Consider the following 26347-nt stretch of genomic DNA (forward strand, 5'->3'; position numbering starts at 1 on the left):
TGTTGTTTATTACAAGAGTTGTTTTTAAAATTTGAAATAAGTTAAAGTGATTAACAAAATCAAAAACAAAACTTTTCTTGAATTTTTTTGAAAGATTATTGTATTTCTTTAGCGTTAAAAAAAGAATTTAATATGCTCTTCTTTTAAATAAAAGTATTTGGGGTGTTCTATTTAAAAAAATTAGGTTAGGATTCTGGAATTGATAATTTTTTTATTTTTCCTCGTATCTCTTAAGCGAGCGAATATTTTCAAATTTTGATTCTGAATTGCTCTAGTCTAGTGTTATATTGTTAAACAGAGAACAGAGAATTTAATTTTTAAAGTAACGTATATAGGATGTTCTACTTCAAAAAATTAAGTTATACCCGATCACCTTTTTACCTGATTCCGTATACTTATTTTGAAAATGGCAGACTATTCAACAATCATTATAGAGAAATTTTGTAATGGGTCTCTTTAAACTAAGAAAATATATGGTCATTGTGGAATCGACAATTTTTTATTTTTCCTCCATATCTTTTAAAACGAGGGAATATTTTCACATTATTTTATCTTACAAGAGAATTTAGCATGTCATCGTTTTAGATTACAATATACAGAGTGATCTATTTAAAAAAATTTGTACCTGCCTCCCTATTCTTATTTTGAAAACGGAAGCTTATTCAACAATCATTATAAAGAAACTTTTGTAATAAACATCCCTCTAAGAATAGCATATTATATTCTCTTTTCAAAAATTTAACACATCAGGGATGATATTAAAAAAAGATTCAAAAAATTAAAGAAATATTCAAAAAATCAAAAGGTATACAGGGCGTTTTACTTAAAAAAATTAGGTTAGGTTGAAAACCTAAATGAGAAATTATTACTGATCTGTATTACAGTTGATTGAAAGCATTCCCCCCCTCCCCCCACCTCAAAATGTTGATCATTCTTCTACAAATGTTTGGCACGAGAGGCTGATCAAGAAGAAAATGACCGATACAATTATGTGAAATATTCTTGAGACCATCAAGACTTCCGTGGGGAATAGTTATTTACATAAAAGTCAGGAAAATGGCACATTACTGGCGAGGAAGTATGAGGTCCCCATACTTTAATTTCCGAGTCAAGTTTTACTGACGAGTTTTGTATTAAATTTTACCCGAAATCGTATTTTAACATAAAATTTCAATTTTTATATAGAACTTTTGATTAATACCAATCTGTTAATGATGACAGGAGTCATTATAGACATTTAGCAATGTGACAGATGGCTGGTAAAGTGACAGATGAGGCCGGTAAAGTGACAGGCGGCAGGAAAAGTAGACTGGTCTGCCTCCGTCATGGAAACTAACATCCCTGACATAAAGTAGGCTTGAAAATGAAGGTTTCATGACGATTTTGTGTAAAAGATATTGCTTGTGTATTCATAAAAGAACTCATAAGTCGCTTTTTCCAGTGTCACATATTAAAACAGCACAAGATTTTCTGGTACCAATTCGTTTGACTTTTTTGTTTCACACATGAAAACTAAAAATTTAAACAATTCTAAATGGCCGCCGTTTTCCAAGATGGCGGCCCAGCTCAAACAAAATTAACTGTACTCTGGGCTGGGCAAAACACCTCGAAAATATATTTGCATTGTGCATTACAAAATCTAATTGAAATACAAAATACGCCCGACTGAATGTATTCATGTTTTATATGGCGCATAAAAAAGTACATACTGTATTGAGCATTTTTTTATTACGAATACAACAATGTATGGCACAAGGAAGAAACAAAAGTTGGAAACTGTGGTTTCAACAGGAAGGTGCACTCGCGCACAACGCCCTAATCGTACCGAGAATACCTATTTGAGAAATTTTAGATTTTCCAGGAAGTTAGGGCGCGGATGCACCATTCTGTTGACACCTACAGTTTCCAACTTGTTTTTTTTTGTATTTGCACATCTTTCAAATAGCATCAGAAAAAGATACAAACAAAATCGGCCAATTTTGGTTCTTCTGTCACATTTTCGGAAGTAATAGGTATTTTCTGATTTTCTTTACAGCATGATAATTGCTCTTTAACTGCGCAACTTTTTCCTTAATTTGGCCATCTTCATAAATCTTCTATGGTTTCCAATATCCCTATGATCTTATGTTGGACATAGTGTATTAAACTCTATTGCAGAATTTTTTGGATTCTTGTTGGCAAAAGTTTGACAACTTTTAAGAAAATTATTAGCTTATTCACAAAACTTTCTGAAGTATATCTAAGAATTCTGGAAAATTCACCTAAAAATGGCCCCTCAAGATTTCTGAGACTTAGATATGAAAACTGTGGAGAGCTTGAAGTACAAATAAATTTCCTTGTGCAGAGTAGGATCTTTCGGTAGAATTCTTAACAGCGCATCAATAGTTCGTCCCCTAATGAAGTGTAATAAACTTTAATTCGCGATTCAGATTAACAGTGAGACCTCTGGTGGCAGTACATTGTAATTAATACAGGTGGGAGAAGACCGCCATTTTTTTTCTCAATAACCAAAAGTAATCAATATTGTAGTGTAAAAGTAAATAGAGTTGCAGAAATTTCATTTACAATCAATGTATAATTACCCCTTCGGGATCAAGGATAGTAAACCGTCACATTTTATCATGTTACTTTCCAGGATCGTCCCAAATTATGCAACCAACATTAAGAATAATTTAAGAAATTATCGCCTAACGCATAATGTTTTCAAAGTTTTTAATTGTGAACAGTGCAATTACATTGGAAAAAGTAGGACACATCATTCTATGAATACCTAACTGTCTATCACTATCGCTATGAGTGTAATTAGAGTGCAATTAATAGCTTTCGCTTAAAGCGTCACCTATTAACATACAACAATATTTCACGAATAGTAAGGCTGTTTTAAAGCATAATCGACGTAAGGGAATATCGGCGGGTTGTGTGCATTTGTACGAGTGCGCTCGAAACGGAATGATACATTGTGATCTTTAATTGTAATTAGAAAATTAAGTTAATTGCGTTTAATTACCTCAATTCACTTTCAAATTAGTACAATTTCACAGCAGAAAAGCTAATTGTGATATTTGTGCCAAAATCCGCCTCACTCTACTAGCTTCAAACAATTTGTAAATAGAACAATAGGTACCTACACAATTTCTTTGATGGAACTGGTGGAATTAAGGGAAATTTATTCTCAAAAGTGTGAACGTTGAAGAGTCAATATCGGCAGCACCGGTACGAACGTGCCTCTGTCAATTTTATACATTCCATTATTACTGTGAGAATTTAACTGAAGTCGAGAGCTCCAAAACGTTTGTCCTATTAGTGTGGAGGTCGAAAGTGACGCAAACGCTTTAGCCTCTCCACTACATTGTGACGAATCGCCTTAGTATGTTACGGGCTAGTTAGTGTTGGCGCAATAGGCCTATCGACTCGGAGGGTTTTCCCGCGATACGATCTTTTTGAAATATACTGTCGTTCTTATGAAACTAGTGCATTGCCAGAGATCTTGCCCAATTTAGAGTACAAATGAAACGCTTCTATTTGTGTATATTTATCTATTTGGTGTACGCTTACCAATCTTTATAGAGTGAATGCTCAGTGATTTAGTGATTAACGAATTGAGTAGTGTATAATCTTTTAATTACGTACTAAGAGATCATTTAAAAAAGGATATGGGTTATGCTAGTCATACTAAAACTGTTATTATTTTGTTATTTTTATTTAAAATTGTGCAGCTAGACATTGTAAGGTAAAGGTGTAATTCTTTTCAACGGTTTTACGTAGATGATATAAAACGTTGTAATTATCTTTATGTGACGCCTAGTTTAGATTTTAGCGGTGTGTAGAGTTACAGTAGTTAGATCTACTACGGTAGGAGAAACGAAACCAAAATTCTTGACCAAATTGTATGGACCATATAAAGGTAATTTTGTGATTGATGTGAGGCTTTACCAGTTTATTGTTCTTTAGCGTAATAGAAATTTGATATTTCAACGTAGCTTTAATAATGATAAGCTTTCATAATACAGTTCCTAAATGTTATTTTATTGTTTAACGAAAGAATTTTAACCTTTGCCTTAGCGCTTTACTGTTAGGATTTTATTCCCCTAAAAAGTTTCACTGACCAATTTTAATCAGTAATTATTGTAAGATTTTATTTATTTAAATTTAGTTTATAAGTAATAGTGTAATTTCAAGTGCCTTCGTCTATTTTATTAAAAGTTTAATTTGATTAATATAATGTGTTGTAATATATTTTGTAGGTAATGATGTATACCGTCCCTGTTGTAAAAATATTATCCATCCTTACAATAAAAATGTAAAATTAATACTTTCAATAATCTTATGATCAAAACAATAATTGTAATTGTAATCATAATTGTAAAACAAGTGATGTTAGTAAGGTGAATTTATGTATACATCTGTTGTATCAAGACAATCTTGCCACCGGTACCTAGTCGTTGGTTGCATTTACCAACAAAAGAAAATAATTGTATGGGGTGGAATCATCTGCAGCGAAACATGTAGTTTACTTAGGGCCAGTTTCTTTTGCATAACTAGTATGGAGATGGTGGCGTATATAATAGGAACTTATCTGACATATACCTACCTCTAATGCTTACCAGAAGAGTGGAGGTTTTCAAGGTTTTTTTAGATTTTTATAGGTTCCCGATTTAGAATGCACTAAACAGTTTCGGAAAAGGCTTACTAAGGTCTTTAAGATGGCAAAGAAGCCTTGGAAATGACATAGAGAACCGTGCAAAAGGTTTAGAAAGCTCTGTAAAAATCTTAAGAGCCTGTGAAGGCATTCTCGGACGTTTTTGTCGCTTTATATTGATTGTTGTAATGTTTTCCCTTCCTAGAGAATTTTGTAGGTTGTCAGAGTCTTTGAAGCCGGGAGGATCCTAGGAATCTTGTGGGTTGAACCGGAAATGGCTTGGTTGGTATCTAGAGAGCATTTGAGAAACGATGGAAAGCTCAAGAGAGTTTTATGAACAATTCCCCATGGCAATCCATACACTTTCTATGAAATATAGTTTTAGAAGTCTAGGTGAGATGTCGCCACTTACGCACCTTTTAAAATTTCATTTGAATTTATGCTATTAATAGCAACGTCGCACTTATTATTCCTTAATGCAGTGCCGTTTTTAAGGTTTTCAGGGCCCTGGGCCATTCGTTCGTGGAGGTCCTCCTTACCCTCAATAAAAACGGCAGATTGGGGAGATTCAAACAAATCCCTAATTTGAATATGGGCACTCGATATTTGTGTAGCCTGGTTTGTAGGCAACACATCATGCTCAATGAACAGAAAACATTTATTTTTGCAATTCGTAACTTCTTATGCATAGGAGTTTATTTAAAGCCCTTGGAAGAACAATTTCAATAACAGGTACATTAAACTGAACCATTTTACAACAACTTTCACACGAAGATCGCACAAACAACACATTTTTTCGTGATTGCAAACTGCTTAACAGTTTTGCCTTATTTATATATTTATATATCTATATTAAAGACTTGAGAGTTAAGTTTCATAATTTCAAACAGTTCCAAGATTGGGCTACTAGTTCAAAAGTTACAGCCCTTTGAATTTTCTTTCGAAATTGGTTTCTAGTCTATAACTTTTGATTGAGAAGTCTGATCGAAAAAGTACGAATTGTGTTGGATTCTACGCACCAATATTAATAAGAAAAAGTGTTTTCCCGAGAATTTTTGGTGTAGTCGATTTTTGGTAAAAAAAGGAAGGTTATACCTACTACGCCTTCTTTTTTGGGCCGAAAAAAAAATTGTCTCCGATCGACCCGGAAAAAAAAATTTCTTATGCAATGTGGCCTGTAGAATCTATAATTTCACACAGTTCCAAGATTGGACTACTAGTTCAAAAGTTACGGCCCTTTGAATTTTCTTTCTAAATTGGTTTCTAGTCTCTAACTTTTCATTGAGAAGTCTGATTGAAAAAGTACGAATTGTGTTGGATTCTACGCACCAAAATTAATAAGAAAAAGCGTTCTCCCGAGAAATTTTGGTGTAGTCGATTTTTGGTCCTTGGAGTCCTCTCAACGTTGTCAGCATCTGCACTAAGCAACTTGGGCCCTCATCGCGGTTTTGTAGTCTCGAGAAGGTATTATAGTGTAGGGTATAGAAAGGTACCCGTTGCATTCTATTGTTCGCAAAGCTTTTTATGGCCTGAAAAGCTCTAGAAAAGGCCTTGCAGCTCTCCAAAGTGCAATCTAAGATGCTTTTGGGCCCTTTTTATAACCATGACTAAGTTTTAGTCTTTTCCGGGGTGGTCATGGCCAATTCTACAGCTTTCTTAGCACTCTTATCTTCTCCCAAAGGGCCCTTTAGATCTCTACCATAGCGCTCTAGGTCTAGATTCTTCCAGAGCCCTCCATATTACAGTGATACAGATTGAAATTGACTATGCACTATTGTACTGTTAGTTGATAAAAGGCAACGAGAATCATTTATCAGTTAGTTAGAGATATTTTAATAAACGTGACAACGCTGTGTATTAAATGTGTCACAAACCTAACCTAACCTTTAACCCGTCTAATAATCATAATCTGTGATATTAATTAATAATTTACTTGAATTCGATGGCTAAAAAGATTAATTATCTATCTTTTATGACGAAATACACAGTTTTATTGAAAAGTGTCGTCAGCTTTACAACATTCCCGAACATAACCTCAACGCTTTATCAAAGTATCTTTCCCAAGTTTCTTATCAAAATCGATTAACCTTATCTGAACCCTATTGCCTAGTATGCATTTGCATATAAAGAGTTAAATGTTGTAGCATATTTGAAAAAAAGTGTACAATGGCTCATTCGTCTGCAACTGCAGGTGCGGCCCACGTAAAAGATGGAATTATCGACTTCGTTGCGGGATCTCTAGGTTTAGTATGATTATTTGTGAATGCCGTGTTTACCAATATCACTGCAGGGGGAGTAGCGCTAGTTTACGTTGGGCAGCCGTTAGATACAATCAAAGTGAAAATGCAAACGTTTCCGACGTTGTACACGGGTATGGTGAATTGCTTTAGAGAAACCTTAGTTACCGACGGCATTGCGAGGGGCTTATACGCTGGTACTGCGCCCGCCTTGGTTTCCAACGTGACCGAAAACTCGGTACTGTTTATGTGTTACGGTTTGTGCCAGAAATTTATGCAGAACGTCACACATACGAAACGAATTGAAGATTTAAGCACGCTGAGCAATGCATCTGCCGGGTTTCTAGCCGCTTTCTTCTCGTCTGTCGCCATTTGCCCTACGGAACTGGTGAAGTGTAAGTTACAAGCGATGTACGAACGTAACAAGCAAGATCTTGCATTGGGAAAGAAAGTGGAAAGAGTCGGCCCTGCAAAACTCGTCAGGCGAATTTTTAAGCACGAAGGAGTCCCCGGTTTTTTTAGAGGTTTCGTTCCTACTTTAGTTCGCGAGATGCCCGGCTACTTCTTTTTCTTTGGCGGATACGAAGGTAATGTACCCGATAAGTAGGTCACACACTTTAGATTTTAATCTTTAGGTACTCGTGAGCTATTACGAAGGCCTAATCAAACAAAGGACGAGATCGGACTTTGGAAAACTATGGTAGCGGGAGGGGTGGGCGGTATGGTCTTTTGGACTATTACGTATCCCATTGATGTTGTGAAATCTCGAATACAAGTGAATAGTTCAAACGAATCGTTAGGTTTAATGTTAATGCAAATTGCAAGGAAAGAGGGAGTGGGGGCTCTTTATAGCGGACTTTCCCCGACCTTACTGAGAACCATTCCAGCAACTGCCACATTATTCGTTACATATGAGTACACTAAGAAATTTTTACATATTGTATTGTAGCAAACTAAATAAATTATTGATTTTAAGAAAAAATAGCTTTTAGAGATCTACTAGAACATGTACAGGGTGTCCGAAAAGTATGGAATATCGTATATATCTTTGTAAATATCTGTTTTATCGAAAAATGTTTCAAATAAAAATTACTTGGTGAGTATAATTTTTCATCATATGGGATTTTTAATTTTTTTTTAACTAAAGCAACAGAAAGAAACTTAAATGACTTGCCGTGTTTAATTCCCATTTAAAAAATTATTTGCTTTGGAATAATTTTGAGATAACTGCTCATGAGTGAATTTCCACAATGTTCAAGACTGCTCATTAATCTAGTCACCCATGACCATTTTATGTTTGTCTAGGTATTGAAACAAGTGAGGGTACCTCCACATTTCTGCATATTCCAGCATATTTACTTTTTATTTCAAGTTCACGCTAAGGCGCAATCAATTGTTTTTATATCTAGATGAGCATAAAACGGTAATTAAAGAGGATTGTTGAAATACCTACACAAGCGCGCAGTTTTTCGCGATTTTCTCAAGATTATTCCGATGCAAGGGTATTAATATTTTACATGGTTGAAAAGGGAAAGAAATACTTTAATTTGTCCTTAAAAAATGTTTATTTCTGTTACGCTTTTGTTTTAAAAAAATAAAAAAATTCCATGTGATGGAATACAATACAAAATAAGTTTTACTGGAAACATTTTTTGATATTCCATACTTTTTGGACACCCTGTAACAGAGATCATTATCAAAGAGTACTAATGTCTGTGGCCGCATACTGGCTATAAAACAAGCATAATCAGCTGCATATGCATAGTCGATTTTTGGTAAAAAAGGAAGGTTATAGCCTGCCTTTTTTTTCGGGCCTCAAAAAAAATTGTCTCAGATCGACTAGTGCAAAAGTTACAGCCCTTTGAATTTTCTTTCGAAATTGGTTTGTTGTCTAATAACTTTTGATTTTTTGATTATGATACGTACGTGGCGACATCTCAATTGAACTGGTTCAACTATTACAAGAAATAATTTTTGAAAAGTATAGGGATTACCAAAGAGATGGCGCAAATGTACCAATTGCATACACAAAGGACAATTTCAGATACTGGATCATTGAAGTACAATTGCTCTACAAATCCTACATGAAATTGCACATTTTCAACTGCCCTTTAAGGAAAATTGAGTCGGACGTGGCTATTAAGTGCATAAATTAAAATGTACTTATGAAGGTAGTTACGTACGCCGTATCGGCCCCGAGTCCCCTGGAAAGTAGGTAGAGGCATTGTTTAAATAAAGTATTTAAACAATGGTATTATCTAGATCATTGGTCTAGGTTTACGACCGTAGCTTATACGCGCTATAAAATCTTGCAGTATAATTATGTCATCCCTTATATTGTGACAGTCATTTTGCGGCATTATGTCACATCAAAATTCAAGTTTTATTAAATCAGAAACAGCAAATGAGTAAGAACTACATTTGATATTACACACTTAAATGGGTTTATTGTCGTTGAGTTAATGTTCGAGAAGCCAAAACTGCTTTCATGTCTAGTGAAGCGGAAGACACGGAGACGTTTAATGAAGAGGAAACACAAGTGACGACGTCATTCGGTAAATCTCAAGCTCAACAAACGCCTGTTTGGTGGATCTTACACTACAAATGTCCACTTATTGAATTAGTAAGGCAGCAGATTAGATCAGTTGGAGATTACGAACTTCCACCCTTGGATACCGACACGACCAGGTCAATATTTGTATGCCCAGTTTTTTAAAATATACCTACATTTCTTGTTATAGACCTAACGTGCAAGAAACCTCTGGAGAACATACGAGCACGACTTCCGCCACTCATCCTGCTCAAATACTAGCATTCGTTTTGTTGCTGATTTCAACTGCGATTACATTTATTTACGGTGCATTTAAAGGAGCCGAAATATGTTCGGGTGCACCGGGCAAATGTAATATCTGCTATAGTGTAGATTCAGATATATTTAAAATTCCCGGCTTAATGACATTCCATAAATCCAAAAGTCCCTTTTAGGTAATCAATAAATACGTGTATCTTCATCTATGTGACTTGTTGCATCCTTTCGGAGACACAGAGCATATTTTAAGCTATAAAGTAGGCGACACTAGAAATCTTGTACCAGGAGAATATAATGTCCGAGGAGGTGATTGAAAGTTAGGTTAAAGTTTTAGTGAGGTTAGATTAGAGAGGTAGTTAGGTTAGGTCAGAAATCTTGTATCAGGAGAATATAATGTGCGAGGAGATTGAAGGTTAGGAAAAAATGTTAGTGAGGTTAGATTGGAGTGCTAGTTAGGTTAGGACAAAACTTTAGACGCATAAACCAATTGGACCTAACCTAACTATCACTATAACCTAACCTCACTAACATTTTTTCCTAACCTTCAATCTCCTCGCACATCATATTCTCCTGATACAAGATTTTTTACCTAACCTAACTATCACCCTAACCTAACCTCACTAATTTTTTATCCTAACCTTCAATCTCCTCGCACATCATATTCTCCTGATACAAGATTTTTGAGCTAACCTAACTATCACCCTAACCTAACCTCACTAACTTTTTATCCTAACCTTCAATCTCCTCGCACATCATATTCTCCTGATACAAGATTTTTGAGCTAACCTAACTATCACCCTAACCTAACCTCACTAATTTTTTAACCTAACCTTCAATCTCCTCGCACATCATATTCTCCTGATACAAGATTTTTGACCTAATCTAACTAGCACTCTAACCTAACCTCACTCATACTTCATCTTAGCTTTTGATTGACCATAGGCTAACAGAATTAGGTCGATTCACATCTGCACTTAAAATATCGCAGATTTATTCTACAATTCTATTTTAAGGAAGGTGGGTCTGTTAACGCATATAGCTTCTGAGCTATTATCAAAAAATTGTGCTCGTGTGAGCTCGAAGGGACTTTTTTGTGGCAGATCAGTAGGTATTCTTTCTATTAGCCAATTTTGACTCCACCAACAATAAGATCTTGTCGAAGGTTACCACATTCCCCTCGTCGATACCTAGGTACGGTCATTGACAAATGTAATGATCGTGAACAGGTAAATCCAGACGCAACCAGCATTTAAATATATTATGCAACTTGACAACGCGAACCTACAAATTAAGGTAGGCCTTCTCGTTGACGAAACCGACGAAGCATGTTGGTTGCTTATGCTGCAAAGTTTACCTATTAGGCGATCATTACTTTTGTCAATGACCGTACTTCCGACGTCACGTTCACCCGCAATTTGCATCTTGGTGGATTTCGCTAAAAAAAACTTCCACAAAATAGGGGCGCTTCTCACAACTCGAGGTTCTATTGGCAACACCAGAAAGAGAGACCGCGATTCGAGCTCTAAGAATCTTTGGGCGCTCGGCGATCCGCCATCATGTAGACCCGCTCCGGGCAGCCTGAGAAGAAGCCTAGAGATTCTGGTACACCCAAGCCTCTGCGGCGGGGCTCAGTCATCATCTCGAAGCGCTTCCATAGGCAAAATCCTGGTTTCAGGACGAGTCTATGGAGGACGTTCTACCGCAAGGAGGGTTCTCCTCGCTTTTGATGTCGATGAGGCATCCTATCAGGCACTACAGCGGCACATAACTTTCCGTGCAGCTTCCGCTGAGCCAGGTAAGGGAGAGAGCTTCACCGGAGCAGCGGGACCCGTTGCCGTTGCGACGAAGGGGGCTCAACCCCGTAGTATCGACCTCGAACTTCCGGCGCTCAGAGATCGAGAAAGATGTCGACGAGGTTTTGGCTCGTTTGGCGGTTCTTGACTCCGACCAGGGGCCGAGGCCGTCGGCATCACTAGGTGAAGCGAGGAAACCTTATAGAGCAATTTGCAGCACAGTAAGGGGGCGACCTGTTTAATAGCCCGCCACCTTGCTGCAAAGCAGGCTTACAAGAACGTTGGTTTTACAGGAAAAGAGTATAAGAGGTCTGGGCCAGGTGGAGGACTATCTTTATTATAAGAGGGACAGCCAATATTGCATTTATGTCGATAGACGAATTAGTGTTATCTGATTTCTGTTTCGGGGATCTCGTAGTTCTGAAACTTCAGCTGAAAGATGGCAGAGGACGGAACAGGTACCTGGTGGTCTGCTCCCGAACATTTTTGGGGTAGTCGATTTTCGGTGAAAATGCCTACCTAGGTATATTTTGAGTCGGAAAAATGTATTGTCTGAAATCGAACGGGAAAAAACATTTTCTTGTATATTTTGGGCTACTAGTTCAAAAGTTACAGCCCTTTGAATTTTCTTTCGAAATTGCATGGTTTCTAGTCTATAACTTTTGATTGAGAAGTCTGATCGAAAAAGTACGAATTGTTTTGGATTCTACGCACCAAAATTAATAAGAAAAAGTGTTTTCCCGAGAATTTTTGGTGCAGTCGATTTGTGGTAAAAAAGGAAGGTTGTGTACACTGCCTTTTTTTTCGGGCCTCAAAAAAAATTGTCTCAGATCGACCCGGAAAAAAATTTCTTATAGAACGTGGCCTGTAGAATCCATAATTTCAAACAGTTCCAAGATTGGGCTACTAGATCAAAAGTTACAGCCCTTTGATTTTTTTCGAAGTAGGTTTTTTGGCTGCAACTTTTGATTCAGAGGTCCAATCGACAAAATACGAAGCGTTTTGGAATCTACGAAGCTAAATTAATAAAAAAAAGTGTTTTTCGCAACATCCACCGTCAGTCCATCCAACCGCCCACTCCTTCTCCGGACAGTTGGGGTATGGTATGGAACATTCTCTCGTCTGAGGCTATAGCTGGGATATAGTCTGAACCTTTTTTAGAATTTTATTTAGGCGGGATGCAGAGGAGGTGAACTGCAAAAACTCTTTAATACCTATCTAGTCTCTGACGCCTCCTAATAATCCTTCTTATACGGCTTTAGGTTTACGTTATAGCCTCCTCGTCGGCTATAGCTTTGCCCTACTTTGCCTAATTGAACAGCTTGCCCAACTGATTTTTCTGCTTCTCGAGCGTCCTGCAGCACCAAGGATGGTTAACAGGGCGCCTTGGCAGTCCTGAGACGACATTCCTGTTCAAATGACTCCACAATGGAGTTGGTGTAAGATCTACTTTATTCTGTAAGTCGGCAGAACCCGGGAGGTGTCCCCGTAAAGGGTGCTCTCTAAGTTTTTCTCCAAGGAGATGTTTTTAAAAGGGAATATCCGTTACCTTAGGGTTGCGATAAACCTTTTGGACGGCTCCCTTACAGTTAATATGAAATGAAATTATTCTATGATCTGACATAGTCGCTTCTGTGGGTTCTTAATGTGGTCTCAGAAAGATGATGCCAGACTGAGATCAATCACAGTCTGGATTCGGGTAATTACGAACGTGGGTTCGCTGCCCTGATAATAGTAATAAGGGCGGCAGAAAAATCTTTTGAGGATGCTACAGTGCTTTACCCTCCCACGCACAATACAATGCAAAAGTAACAGAAATGGCCGACTGTTCCTAGGCTCCCAAACCCCAAAGAAACCTCGAAATAACACGAGGATCAGTCTGACAAAATTTCCGAAATTAAAATTCTCTTACAACTTTTTTCGTTCACCTACACGATTGCAAAATACCCACAAACCTGTTACGTTCAAATCTTATGTCACATTCTTTAAAATTGCAGTCTACAATAACTCATCGACCTTAATTTATATACTAATAGCGACTACCTATTTGTTACACTATCAGTGTACATTAAACACCCCATAAAGTAGTTTAGTTTTAAATTATTGCTACCGTCGCGGCGGTGTCCGTCCGTCCGATTGCGCAGGACGCGGCACTTCCAATATAAGCGCGAGATTCAGTTTACAATTTTAGTATCGGCAAGTTAAGTGTCTGATGTGTGTGTAGTTTGGAACTAATTAAGTAACATTTTGAGCGATTTCAAAGGAAAAAGGTATGCACTTCCACGCAAATCTACGTCAAAATCTGATGCAATCTCAGTGTAAACTTTAATAAGATAGTCTATTCTTGCAGTTTTATGGAGTATACACAAAAGGCGACTGCCATATTTTTGCTTTTGATCATTTTCGGCCTCATTTCGAACAGTTTTCAAACGAAGAAAGTCAACTGCAGGTGAGCTCAAATGTCGAAATTTGCTTTTTCGAACTTGATCTTTCAGAAAGTATGTGTACGCACCAGTTTGTCGAGGAGTTCAGGCAAAACGGGCACTGCCAGCGCTGGACAATGAAAGGTATTTTTCTGTCGGGTTTTTTAAAATATTTAAAATAGTATTTCAATTAGAGAACCCAGAGGCCAACCCATCACTTCAGAGCTCGACACCATCATGCACTGGAAAGATAAGGACAGGGCACACGTAGGTATCAAAAACTTTTATGTATGCTAATGAAATTCATCACTTGCAAAACAGATTCATTAGTTTATCGCAAGTGCAAAATATGTAAATCGCGGGGTGGAAAAAATCTTTATTTAGACTTCGTCATTGGAAGGAATTTCTCGGGCACAGGGTTTATTCGTGGCTAGGTGACGGACAATGTACTCTGGGGTCATAAGTCAAAAAGTTTTGCAACAACATAATATATTTGTAATGGTCTATCTAATGTTTATTTATTTTCAGGGATATGATACTCCCCCACTACAATTGCTCTTAAAAAAGCTGAACCCTGGAAATTCTGACTACGAGTACGTAGAAGCCAACTATTAAACAAAAACAACTTCTGAGGAAACCATCAGTATTAAATTTGTATTATATTTATTATACACTAATTTATTGTTGCAAAAAGTAAAGATGCATTGACTGATGTATCAGTTTTCATATTGCCTAACACGTGTGCTTTGGGTATCAATTAGGTCAACATTTTCGCTGAATGTTATTATTTACTATTTTCATTTACAAACGCAATTTCTCAATTGCGTAATCAATCTCCTCGCCGAAAAATAAGTGGTTTTCACGCACGGATTGGATATTGCGATGCACAATGCATGGGCCTAATTTGCATAACACCTTATTAGTATGATTATACACGTTTTGTTGATCACAATTTCTTGAATTAAATTTTGTGCCCTTGACGTAATCGCACCTACCTATTGAACCATGATCTGATTGATTTGTGAGACACCTTTTGTTTTATTAAAAACTGCAGACCATAATACAGTGCTATTTATTAAGAAGTAGACATAGCTAGGGATTGATGTATACTGTTTTTCCCTATGTCTACCTTCAAAAGACATCATCTGAAGGGCGCCTAATTTTATGCATCCAAAATAACTTTTTAAAACAAACATCCTGACTGTACCATATTAATTATATTTGAATATTGTTGCTTTGGCTCAAGAGAAAATGAATCTCTACCGTTCTTTAAACTGTTACCAGCACTATACCAATTGACTATATCAACTTCTTCATCAGTTGAATACATCGCACACGAACGAATATAAAAACACAAAATAATTTGATTTTAAGAAGTGATTTTGGTTGCATAAAATTAGGCGAAGGATTTTGTCTTTTGAAAGTAGACATAGGGAAAAGCAATATTAATAAATCAATATGTCTACTTCTTAATAAATAGCTTTGTATATTAACTTCTACATCCAAATAATTTGCTCTAGCTGTATGAAATCGCTTTCGCTCCTAGGTACTTTTAATTTGATACAAACCCTTATTTCAAGTAAGTACCTATACCTATTAATTCAGGACTGCAATCGAACATTCACAAATTTAGTTCCAAATTTGCACACTCACAACCCCAATTCATCTAAAAACAATTATTATTATCGAGCTACTAGCGAGTTCATAATTTTGCGGTGTCAGTCCGTTACCACGATTTCTTGAAAACGGATGGACCGATTACAATGACAGATGCAAGTGTACTCTTTATCATATTTTAGATCGGAGTTCTTGCATTGGTAAATGGCATTCGTTCTCTGGAGACAGAGGAATACCCCTAGATCATGCTACCTGAAGTCATGAAAGCGAAGACGAATTGTTGGGTCAACAAACCGAATTGGTTGGATAATGTGCGGGCAAACAAAGCGTACGTGGTACATACTATGGTGGTACCTACCAAAGCAGTCAAACATTGGGCATGGTATCAACAATGGAAGAAAAAAACCAACTATCTAAATACAGGGAAATGGAAGAAGCAACAGTGGCTAAGGGGGTTCAATGCAGAAGACAAGTCCACCAGCAAGTACCTACCTACCAAATCGACGTTACCAAAATTGGAAATGGGTGCAGCAGTACTAGTAATAAAAGGTACTGAAGAAACAGAAGCCTGGATCAATTCTATGATCACATCAGTAGCATGGCTAAAACCAACCGCATGGAAAACTTTCGGGGGAAAGCAATGTGCAGCCAGAAAATACAAGTATGGCTTCAAAAGGACAATGATATTATGTGCATGCAGTGGACCAAGTATCTCGAAGAACATAACAGCATGCAAAGTAAAAGACAACACACTATGGAGAAATAGGCCAATAAAAAAACAACTCCAACTTTGACCATGGAGGCACTTCTTGGACTAGACTAGAGCCTTTACACTTTCAGTTGTGGATGGGTATACAGGGTGCCCATTATGTATGGAATATAGTATATATATCTCGGTAAATATCGAATATATACATCATTTTTCGATATGAAAGTTGTTTAACATTTTCCCATAATAAAGCAGCATTCAGTTGTTTTTATTTCAGAAAACAAATGAGTAACGAAAAACAATTGAATTTTTTTTAATAGCAGTGCACCTTTTCATTAGGCTCATTTGATGATTTTTTTCTCTTTTTATTATGTAAACATAAATGACGAGAGCGTATTTTTCTCCTATGAATGGTGGGTTTATACAATCATTATCATTATTTCACTAAGCTCAGGATGGTTTCATTGGTTAGCAAGTACCTTGGTTCCTATTGGTTATTTCTTAATTATCTATGATAGTGAACTAATAATAATGAAATTGGCACTGCGTATGCGCAAAACAATAATTTGAAAAGGTCGTTAGTTTTACTTATATTCGTAGTGTGTACATATAAAGTTTCATCTAAATATCTTAATAAATAAAAAAGTTAGTATTGCACATGCGTTAAACCAAATTTTTTGACACTGCGCATGCGCAAAACCAAAAATGTCTGTACGCACGGAATCCTTGCTTCAAGCCCTTTCAAATGAGCCCCATATCGCCCAATCCGGTTCAGTTGTGTAGAAGTAGTACGTGTGACGGGCGGACGGACGGACGAGTGCAGCCAATAGCCATTTTGCACTTTGAAGAAAATACGCTCAAGTGACTTTGCAGGCCTTCGGGAAAAATGTTCTTATGTGCAGAGTTGGTTGCCTATAGCCACGGCGCTTTATTGTAGGCGAACTTGGATAGTTTAGTCTAATAGCAATTAGAGTACACTGTGGGTATTCTTTGCTAATAGTTAAAGCTTGTTCTGGATGCCAGGCATTGCGGAATAGAGGGCAACGGAAGGCCGCAGGAGTTGGCTTGCGAAGGCAGTGAAGAGAGGAGTTTTCTTGAGACTCAAGCCTTACTCTAGGACTTGCTCCCTTCATTTTCATGGTCAGGATTAAAGACTACTCAATTTCAGGCTCAGTGAGTAACGCGCTTCTGGACTCCCGACAGTCCAGGGCCTTCTTATCAGAATAGAGAGCAGTCCTTACCGGGCACTATACATGGTCAACTACCACCTGCACCAGGATTGGGTGTCTACAGGAGCCCAGGTGCAGATTCTATGGCTTGGTGGATGAGACTACAGAGCATGTGGTCTGCAACTGTGATGCCTTGGTCAGAGACAGGCATCAGCTCCTTGGCGGCGGCTATCTGGAACCGGGGAGATTGAAGCAACTTGAGCTCAACAGGGTTCTATTCTTTATTGAGAGAAACGAGCTCTGAACCTAGTTGCGAAGGAAAGGGGGTAGGCGCAATGGGCCTTTGAGGTACCGGGTCACACCCACTTGTTAAGGCTCCTCTGTGGCATTGTTTAATTTAAACAATGTTTGTAGTCAATCCGCCATATTGGAAAAATAGCTAAACTTTCTTATGAAATTCTGCTTTTGTAGTTGAAGTCTAACAAATTCTCGATAGTGGATATTCTTTGCAATGATGAAAAGAACGGCGGTACTTAAAAAAATTGAAATATCGGTCTTAGTTTGTTAGGAAGATCGATGAATAGAAAAATCGTTTCTCGTAAATAACCGCCGTTGTAATGGGAGTAGAAAAACGTATAGCACCAATTTGGAAATCCGACAGTATTTCTTACGGCGGTACTTAAAGTTATTATTTCCATCTATTATGACAAGGCATATATAGATCAAATCAAATATGACTAAATTACACGTTTGTGTATATTTCCCATCTAAAATTATCAGTTTCCTCAGATAGTCCAGTATGCGGAGCAGTCAGAAGGGCCGATTCCTGCAAAATGTGGTGTAAACGATTTTAACGTTTTAAATGGTCCATTTGGGTCTAAATAACATGTATTTGAAGAGTGCACACCAATTTTTTCCCGGCACAACTTTTGGCAGCCAAAAAACCTCAAAACGTTCGAACTTTTTTCAGTTCAGTTTAAAACTCGAAAACGGTCCATATTTGATGAATAACACTTCTTTAGTAAATTAAAGAAAACAAAATTCTGCGTCGATCAAAAAAAAACAAACAAAATCGGTCCAATAGAAAAATTTTTACAAGCGATCAAAGAACGCCCATTTTTTCCAACTTTTCTAAAGAACTGATTTAACCTTTTTTTAATGTGTTGTGGCTCCTAAAGGAACGATAAAATTCACTACCCCCAGTGGCGGCGTGTAGTTGTTAAAATCATTTCGTTTCATCGTTTTTATGGCTAGGTAGTCCCTTCATAGGGAGAGCATCGATTCGAACAGCATTTTACTACAAATCCTTGGTGGTCCAATACAAGAAATCAAACAACCGAAAGTGTTATAAATGTTTTAATGTAATTCACACATAAAATATTAAGAAAATGGGAAAATTCTAATTCAACAAGTAGTATTCAGCTATCGAGTACAATTCTCAAATTTAGGATACAAATACAATTTAATGAGATAATAATAATCAATTTATTTCTCCTCGCACCATTCATTTTCTTTACGCACCTGCTCCTCTTCGGAGGCGGTAAAGTCATTTTTGATATTGAACGTTTTGCGAATCTCCTCTGGCGTCTTCCCCTTAATCATATTGGCGACAGTCTTACACGTTACATCTAACAGTCCCTTGATGTCGAGGTAATTGGCGGCTAGGATCAATTCGAAGAGAGTACCCTGGTCGACTTTCAGAAAGTCGGCGTCCCACGAAGAGATATCGTCGGTGCGTTTTTCTTTATTCTCATCGTCTTCCGGTGGCGGAGGGTCGTCTTTGTGGTACGTGGCCCATTGGATGACTTTCTTTAGAATCGCCGAGTTGACGTTAGGTAGCGGAACGATTTCTTCTTCGTCATCGTCCATTCCTAAATCTTCCAACATGGTTTTAATTGTAACGGAGCATTTCGCTATCTCGACGTCGATTTCGAACGTCTCGCCATCGGAGGATTGCAATTTGATGTTGGGCATCTACAAAAAAGAAAGGTAAATTAGACAATGTTATCAGTAAAATCTGGGTTTTCACCAGGAGCATAATTGCTAATGGGACAATTTGTAGCAAAAGAATTAACAATGCAGTGGATTACCTTTGAAATCTTGCAGAAACACTAAATCAAAATTTGGGTATGCAATAAAGGCAAATAAATATAATCAATAATGGACGTCAACGTGAATGGTGAATTCGGCTTGCGCGTGCGCTCTTTCAAGTTTCATGTACTACAATTGCGCATTGCGGTTAAAGTTGGTACCATTTTCAAAAGTTTGCGGGAAAAACGAACATTTAAAAAGTATCGGCGACAAAGGCTAGTGAAATCATTAAAATGAAATGTAAAATGTTTGTTGAATTTAAAATGATCCATTAAATTATAGAATCGACTAACTGTAGTGCAAATTTAGCTTTGCAATGTTTTGCCGCGAGCACTTTAGGGCATTACGCAAGCATTTTGAATTTCATGTGCATAGTGCTTCAAGTGATCCAGACTTTAAAGTGCTCTGCAAAGTATCAACGGTGCAAAGACTCTTGTAATTTGTGAAGCAGGGCTACCATAGTTGAGGGCTACATATTTCCTTTTTTACCAAAAATCGACTGCACCAAAATTTCTCGGGAAAACACTTTTTCTTATTAATTTTGGTGCGTAGAATCCAAAACAATTCGTACTTTTTCGATTAGACTTCTCAATCAAAGGTTATAGACTAGAAACCAATTTCGAAAGAAAATTCAAGGGGCTGTAACTTTTGAATTAATAGCCCAATCTTGGAACTGTTTGAAATTATATGGATTCTACAGGCCACGTTCTATAAGAAAATTGAGACGGACGTGGCTATTAAATGCATAAATTAAAATGTTCTTGGGAAGGTAGATACGTACGTGGCGACATCTCATTGGAACTGGTTCAACTATTACAAGAAATTATTTTGAAAAAGTATAGGGATTACCAAAGATCCTAAGAATCTTTTGGGCGCTCGGCGATCCCACATCATGAAGACCCGCTCCGGGCAGCTTGAGAAGAAGCGTAGAGGTTCTGGTGCACCCAAGCCTCTGCGGCGGGGCTCAGGGTGACCACTCCAGTATCACACCCTGAGATGGACATCACTGAGCCTCAGTCGAAGTGTATTATGGCTGCATTGAATGCAGTAGTCGACAGGATGGAGGGCCCTTTCCTCGGCTGGCAGGTGTCCGCTGGACTCCGCAGAGTGCCATAGTGGCCGAATGCGAAGACCAGAGGACCTTGGACTGGTTGAAGAGGACTGTCCTTCTTATTAAGCCCTGAGATGGGGCGTCTCTGAAAGTTCAGAGGCACGTCCCTAGAGTAACCAAGGTGATGGCTGTGTTGTACGGGCCCCCGGAGAACACGGCCATCATCTCGAAGCGTTTCCATAGGCAAAATCCTGGTTTCAGGACGAGTCTATGAAGTACGTTCTACCGCAGGGAGGGTTCTCCTCGCATTTGTTGTCGATGAGGCATCCTATCAGGCACTACAGCGGCACATAACTTTCAGTGCAGCTTCCACTGAGCCAGGTAAGGGAGAGAGCTTCGCCGGATCAGCGGGACCCAGTGCCGTTGCGACGAAGGGCGCTCAACCCCATAGTATCGACCTCGAACTTCCGGCGCTCAGAGATCGAGAAAGATTCCGGGTCGATCTGAGCCAATTTTTTTTTGAGGCCCGAAAAAAAGACAGTGTATAACCTTCCATTTTTACCAAAAACCGACTGCAACAAAATTTCTCGGGAAAACACTTTCTCTTATTAATTTTGGTGCGTAGAATCCAAAACAATTCGTACTTTTTCCATCAGACTTCTCAATCAAAAGTTACAGACCAGAAATCAATTTCGAAAGAAAATTCAAAGGGCTGTACAACTGTTTGTAACCTTTTGCATAAGTTTGTCGTCAAGTACAGGTGTAGTATTAGGAAAAGAAACCTCCTCGCCCTCATATGATCCTGATACAGAATTGGCAAATTTTTAAATCGAATGAAAGCTTTGAAATAATTCTGACAGAGCTAGAAAAAGACCTCTTCGTATATTATGTTCTCCTAGTAGCCGGACACCATTTACGTAAGTGTGTCGACAAGTAACAGGTGTAGTATTAGGAAAAGAAACACCTCCTCTCACATCATATGATCCTGATACAGAATGGCAAATTTTTAAAACGAAATTAAGCTTTGAAATAACGCTCATAGTGATAGAAAAAGACCTCTTCTTGAATTCTGTTCTCCTAGTAGCAAGAAACCTTTTACTTAAGTTTGTCGACAAAGAACAGGTGTATTTGGGACTGAAAGCCCTCCTTTCACGTTATATCTTCCTGATACCTACCAAATTTGTAAGTGTTTTCGGCAAAGTGCGAAGGACCAAGTGCTTATTGTACTGTAATCTTCCTATCAGTTTTGTTATTGAGGAGGAAAATAAAGTACAACTTCTGTAAATAATTTTTATATTGAAAACTGTACAAACAAAATAAACGCATATTCTGTTCCGAGTGAATCTTGAGAGTAAATGCAGCCCATGGTTAGCTCAGAAATCTGGTATCAGGAGAATATAATGTGCGAGGAGATCGAAGGTTAAAATAAAATTTAAGTGAGGTTAGGTTAGCGTGCTAGTTAGGTTACCTCAGAAATCTGGTATCAGGAGAATATAATGTGCGAGGAGATCGAAGGTTAAAATAAAATTTAAGTGAGGTTAGGTTAGCGTGCTAGTTAGGTTAGCTCAGAAATCTGGTATCAGGAGAATATAATGTGCGAGGAGATCGAAGGTTAAAATAAAATTTAAGTGAGGTTAGGTTAGCGTGCTAGTTAGGTTAGCTCAGAAATCTGGTATCAGGAGAATATAATGTGCGAGGAGATCGAAGGTTAATATAAAATTTAAGTGAGGTTAGGTTAGCGTGCTAGTTAGGTTAGCTCAGAAATCTGGTATCAGGAGAATATAATGTGCGAAGGTTAAAATAAAATTTTAGTGAGGTTAGGTTAGCGTGCTAGTTAGGTTAGCTCAGAAATCTGGTATCAGGAGAATATAATGTGCGAGGAGATCGAAGGTTAAAATAAAATTTAAGTGAGGTTAGGTTAGCGTGCTAGTTAGGTTAGCTCAGAAATCTGGTATCAGGAGAATATAATGTGCGAGGAGATCGAAGGTTAAAATAAAATTTAAGTGAGGTTAGGTTAGCGTGCTAGTTAGGTTAGCTCAGAAATCTGGTATCAGGAGAATATAATGTGCGAGGAGATCGAAGGTTAAAATAAAATTTAAGTGAGGTTAGGTTAGCGTGCTAGTTAGGTTAGCTCAGAAATCTGGTATCAGGAGAATATAATGTGCGAGGAGATCGAAGGTTAAAATAAAATTTAAGTGAGGTTAGGTTAGCGTGCTAGTTAGGTTAGCTCAGAAATCTGGTATCAGGAGAATATAATGTGCGAGGAGATCGAAGGTTAAAATAAAATTTAAGTGAGGTTAGGTTAGCGTGCTAGTTAGGTTAGCTCAGAAATCTGGTATCAGGAGAATATAATGTGCGAGGAGATCGAAGGTTAAAATAAAATTTAAGTGAGGTTAGGTTAGCGTGCTAGTTAGGTTAGCTCAGAAATCTGGTATCAGGAGAATATAATGTGCGAGGAGATCGAAGGTTAAAATAAAATTTAAGTGAGGTTAGGTTAGCGTGCTAGTTAGGTTAGCTCAGAAATCTGGTATCAGGAGAATATAATGTGCGAGGAGATCGAAGGTTAAAAATAAAATTTAAGTGGAGGTTAGGTTAGCGTGCTAGTTAGGTTAGCTCAGAAATCTGGTATCAGGAGAATATAATGTGCGAGGAGATCGAAGGTTAAAATAAATTTTAAGTGAGGTTAGGTTAGCGTGCTAGTTAGGTTAGCTCAGAAATCTGGTATCAGGAGAATATAATGTGCGAGGAAATCGAAGGTTAAAATAAAATTTAAGTGAGGTTAGGTTAGCGTGCTAGTTAGGTTAGCTCAGAAATCTTGTAACATAATAATGTTCAAGAAGTTGATTGAAGGTTAGGTTAGAGTGGTAGTTAGGTTAGGTCAGATTAGTTTGGGCGTTTTAAATTTTTACAAATCTTGTATCTAACCTAACTCACATGAAACTTAACTCTCAAGTCTTTAAAATGATCACCGATTTAAAATTCTTATTTATTGCAGCGTACTCTTATGGCGATTTAAATCGTGTATTGCGAACAGATACTTTATTAAAATCGTCAAAAATCTAGGTATACCAACGAGGTATACGGACGGCCGTTTACCCGCCCTGTCCTTTGGCAATCCAAAAACGCTATGACGCAAAGGAATAGGCTATAATACAGGAGCGAAATGTTTAATTTTCGAGTTTCGTGGTTTACTCCTTCCACAGCGAAAGGCACAACTTGCCTGAGTTTTTGGTTAATAATTAATATTAAAATAATCAAAGCAGAAGACATTGTGCTGACATCTGTCTTTATTATTGGGGACTAACATTTTATCGCTAAATGCAGGACACTTTATTACCATCATTATTTTAGTTGCAACTTACACATCAAAGACGTCGCCACATTAATTTTTTAATATACTTTATGAAACTAACGTTAGATGTCAGAGCGCTCTTTTTAGAAACCATAGATATATGAAGTTTTAACCTCAAATGCATAAATAAATGTTTATTTTATAGTCAAAAATTAAACCTTGTTATCATTCCTTTCTCGCTTACAGGTTTAAATTAGGTAACTGGCTACTGGGAGTGACAGGAAAGCGGCAGACTCGAGCTTTGCGGAATATGATACTGTTCTCTCTGGGGCGTGCAATTGAAGACATGTAGTTCTCGATGGATGATAAACGTTAGCATTGAATTCAGACAACACAAATTGAAAAGGGAAATGCTTTGTAACCAAAACAGGGGGACAACATTGAGGAGAACTCGCAGAAACCCCATTCTAATGCAATTCAAACTTCTCAATATTAAAATCGGAACGATTACATGATTGTAGCAGCTGCCGATGGTGCGAAGCTATTCTTTAAAGAATTGAGCCTCGAGTTTATTTGATAGAACTACGGTTATAGGAACGGTAGTGAAATTGGCAGCGAAATAAGGCAAAAGTGTTACGCAGTTAGCAATCACGAAAAAATATGTTGTTTGTGCGATCTTCGTGTGAAAGTTGTTGTAAAACGGGTCAGTTTACATTGAAATTGTTCTTTCAAGGGCTTTAAATAAACTCCTATGCATAAGAAGTTACGAATTGCAAAAATTAATGTTTTCTGTTCATTGAGCATGATGTGTTGCCTACAAACCAGGCTACACAAATATGGAGTGCTCATATTCAAATTAGGGATTGATTTGCTTGAAGCTCCCCAATTAAGGCTCCTCTGTAGTCAATTTGCATTTCAATGTTATTGCAATTGGTTAGACCACCAACAATACACATTTCTACGTATATTCGTTGAGTGCGAAAACGGTATATTTCTATCTTTTTCAGTTTTGCATATTTTCTTCATTTATTTCTTAAAAAAATCCGCTAAAAATAAGTACACAGTATAGAACATACCGTTTTCTGTTGCCACATAGTAATGGAAATTTAAAAAAATCGCAGCAAAGTTGATGTGAAGATTGCGGGACTCTATCAAAAGGCATAGGTAGGTACTCAAACGGAAAAAGTAAATAGTCCGAAATTTGTTAAAAGTGCGAGAATTTTTTATATCTGCCACCAATAACCGGGAAAACCAACGAATTATGCCGCTTTTTTTGATACGGATATTCATTTTGGTGGTGTCTCGCTAACTTGACAAACTTTACTTTTGAATTGATGCTAATTGAAACTTCTGATGTATTTTGTGGAATTGTGGTATTGTGCTTTCTCCTTATGTCGAGGTCATGCGTTTGTCCTGCCCTACCACATTTTTTTAAATGTTTTTATGCACGTAGATAAGCAGTTTCATGGTACAAAATGTTAAAAAAAACAAAAAGGAGTCACATTTTTACACCACACCTGAATTGCGACAAGAAGCCACCAAATTATTGGTATAATCGTCTCACTATGTATCTAAAACACATAAGTGGTCGTATTCCGCTTGGGTTGAGCTAAAAAATGGGGCTACTATTTGATATCTTCCTAAACAAATTTCTTGAAGAATCTAGATAGAATGAAAAATGTTTTAGAAATAAAAAAGTATTTCTATAAAAATAAAAATAAACATTAGCTAATTATATAGTAGTTTATCTAATCCATGTCATTAGGAACGAGGTAACAATGTGCCAGGATAATGCCAGGTAGTTTCTTTTGTTTTTCCTTGCAAGTAATGAGATATCGCCTTAGGGGTTTAAGTGCAATTTGAGTTGCCTACCTTTATGTTAACGTTGCGCTCTTTTCTGAAAATCGCGGAACTTATTTTTTAAAATATATGCCTTATCATAATAGATGGAAATAATATCTTTAAGTACCGCCGTAAAAAATACTGTCGGATTTCCAAATTGGTGCTGTAGGTTTTTCTACTCCCATTACAACGGCTGTTATTTACGAAAAACGAATTTTCTATTCAACGATCTTCCTAAAAAACTAAGACCGATATTTCAACTTTTTTTAAGTACCTCCGTTCTTTTCATCATTGCAAAGAATATCCACTATCGAGAATTTGTTAGACTTCAACTACAAAAGCAGCATTTCATAAGAAAGTTTAGCTATTTTTCCAATATGGCGGATTGACTACAGAGGAGCTTTAAGTACATGAAGGACACCGTAATGAGATAAGTGCTATTGCTACCCATTGCAGAAATGTTACAAAATAGTGATCAAAACGAGCCCCTTTTTGCATAAAAGAGTTACATATGGAAACATAACTTTCCGACATCTAACGTTAGTTTAATGAACTCGAAGCTCGTGTGTTAAAAGAAATCTGTTTCGTGCCAGTGGTGACATCTGTCCCTAAGCTTCAAGAACTAAAACAATGGTAATTAAGAGGTACCCTACATTAATTGGTAACATCCGAGTC

At 37.4% G+C, this 26347-nt stretch overlaps 4 protein-coding genes across 5 annotated transcripts; 3 read left to right on the forward strand and 1 right to left on the reverse strand.

Annotated features, from left to right (window-relative positions):
• Positions 1-6483: 6483 nt before the first annotated feature.
• LOC116179399 (mitochondrial ornithine transporter 1) lies at positions 6484-7858 on the forward strand. The gene is made up of 4 exons (XM_031499190.1): positions 6484-6690; positions 6784-6881; positions 6930-7463; positions 7512-7858. Exons 2-4 carry the CDS (start codon positions 6806-6808, stop codon positions 7823-7825), a joined length of 924 nt encoding a protein of 307 aa, XP_031355050.1. The 5' UTR covers positions 6484-6690; positions 6784-6805; the 3' UTR covers positions 7826-7858.
• A 1230-nt stretch (positions 7859-9088) lies between these two features.
• Positions 9089-9891, forward strand: LOC116179256. Its single transcript, XM_031499002.1, has 2 exons — positions 9089-9564; positions 9618-9891. Exons 1-2 carry the CDS (start codon positions 9365-9367, stop codon positions 9859-9861), a joined length of 444 nt encoding a protein of 147 aa, XP_031354862.1. The 5' UTR covers positions 9089-9364; the 3' UTR covers positions 9862-9891.
• Positions 9892-13626: 3735 nt separating this feature from the next.
• LOC116178972 (abdominal ganglion neuropeptide L11-like) lies at positions 13627-14613 on the forward strand. Of its 2 annotated transcripts, none has more exons than XM_031498641.1 (5): positions 13627-13748; positions 13829-13927; positions 13974-14045; positions 14084-14168; positions 14430-14613. In XM_031498641.1, exons 2-5 carry the CDS (start codon positions 13833-13835, stop codon positions 14514-14516), a joined length of 339 nt encoding a protein of 112 aa, XP_031354501.1. In that variant the 5' UTR covers positions 13627-13748; positions 13829-13832; the 3' UTR covers positions 14517-14613. The 2 variants fall into 2 exon arrangements, with proteins under 2 accessions (XP_031354501.1, XP_031354502.1); XM_031498642.1 differs by having other exon boundaries at positions 14096-14168.
• Positions 14614-18771: 4158 nt separating this feature from the next.
• Positions 18772-19618, reverse strand: LOC116178437 (S-phase kinase-associated protein 1). The gene is made up of 2 exons (XM_031497927.1): positions 19487-19618; positions 18772-19370 (listed from the first exon to the last, which is right to left on the reverse strand). The coding sequence occupies exon 2, from the start codon at positions 19368-19370 to the stop codon at positions 18882-18884; it is 489 nt and encodes a 162-aa protein (XP_031353787.1). The 5' UTR covers positions 19487-19618; the 3' UTR covers positions 18772-18881.
• Between the last annotated feature and the right edge of the window lie 6729 nt (positions 19619-26347).

This window comes from Photinus pyralis, unplaced genomic scaffold (assembly GCF_008802855.1).
Source record: "Photinus pyralis isolate 1611_PpyrPB1 unplaced genomic scaffold, Ppyr1.3 Ppyr1.4_LG8, whole genome shotgun sequence".
NCBI lineage: Eukaryota > Metazoa > Arthropoda > Insecta > Coleoptera > Lampyridae > Photinus > Photinus pyralis.

What these genes read in the sequence shown, in the direction of transcription:
- LOC116178437 (XM_031497927.1), bottom strand. Translation starts at nt 19,370, where the DNA reads ATGCCCAACATCAAATTGCAATCCTCCGATGGCGAGACGTTCGAAATC.
- LOC116178972 (XM_031498641.1), top strand. Translation starts at nt 13,833, where the DNA reads ATGGAGTATACACAAAAGGCGACTGCCATATTTTTGCTTTTGATCATT. An exon ending in ACGAAGAAAGTCAACTGCAG is followed by an intron (nt 13,928 to 13,973) that starts GTGAGCTCAAAT and finishes TTGATCTTTCAG; the next exon opens with AAAGTATGTGTACGCACCAG. An exon ending in AAGATAAGGACAGGGCACAC is followed by an intron (nt 14,169 to 14,429) that starts GTAGGTATCAAA and finishes ATTTATTTTCAG; the next exon opens with GGATATGATACTCCCCCACT.
- LOC116179399 (XM_031499190.1), top strand. Translation starts at nt 6,806, where the DNA reads ATGGCTCATTCGTCTGCAACTGCAGGTGCGGCCCACGTAAAAGATGGA. An exon ending in CTTCGTTGCGGGATCTCTAG is followed by an intron (nt 6,882 to 6,929) that starts GTTTAGTATGAT and finishes ATATCACTGCAG; the next exon opens with GGGGAGTAGCGCTAGTTTAC. An exon ending in TTTCTTTGGCGGATACGAAG is followed by an intron (nt 7,464 to 7,511) that starts GTAATGTACCCG and finishes TTTAATCTTTAG; the next exon opens with GTACTCGTGAGCTATTACGA.
- LOC116179256 (XM_031499002.1), top strand. Translation starts at nt 9,365, where the DNA reads ATGTCTAGTGAAGCGGAAGACACGGAGACGTTTAATGAAGAGGAAACA. An exon ending in TTGGATACCGACACGACCAG is followed by an intron (nt 9,565 to 9,617) that starts GTCAATATTTGT and finishes TTCTTGTTATAG; the next exon opens with ACCTAACGTGCAAGAAACCT.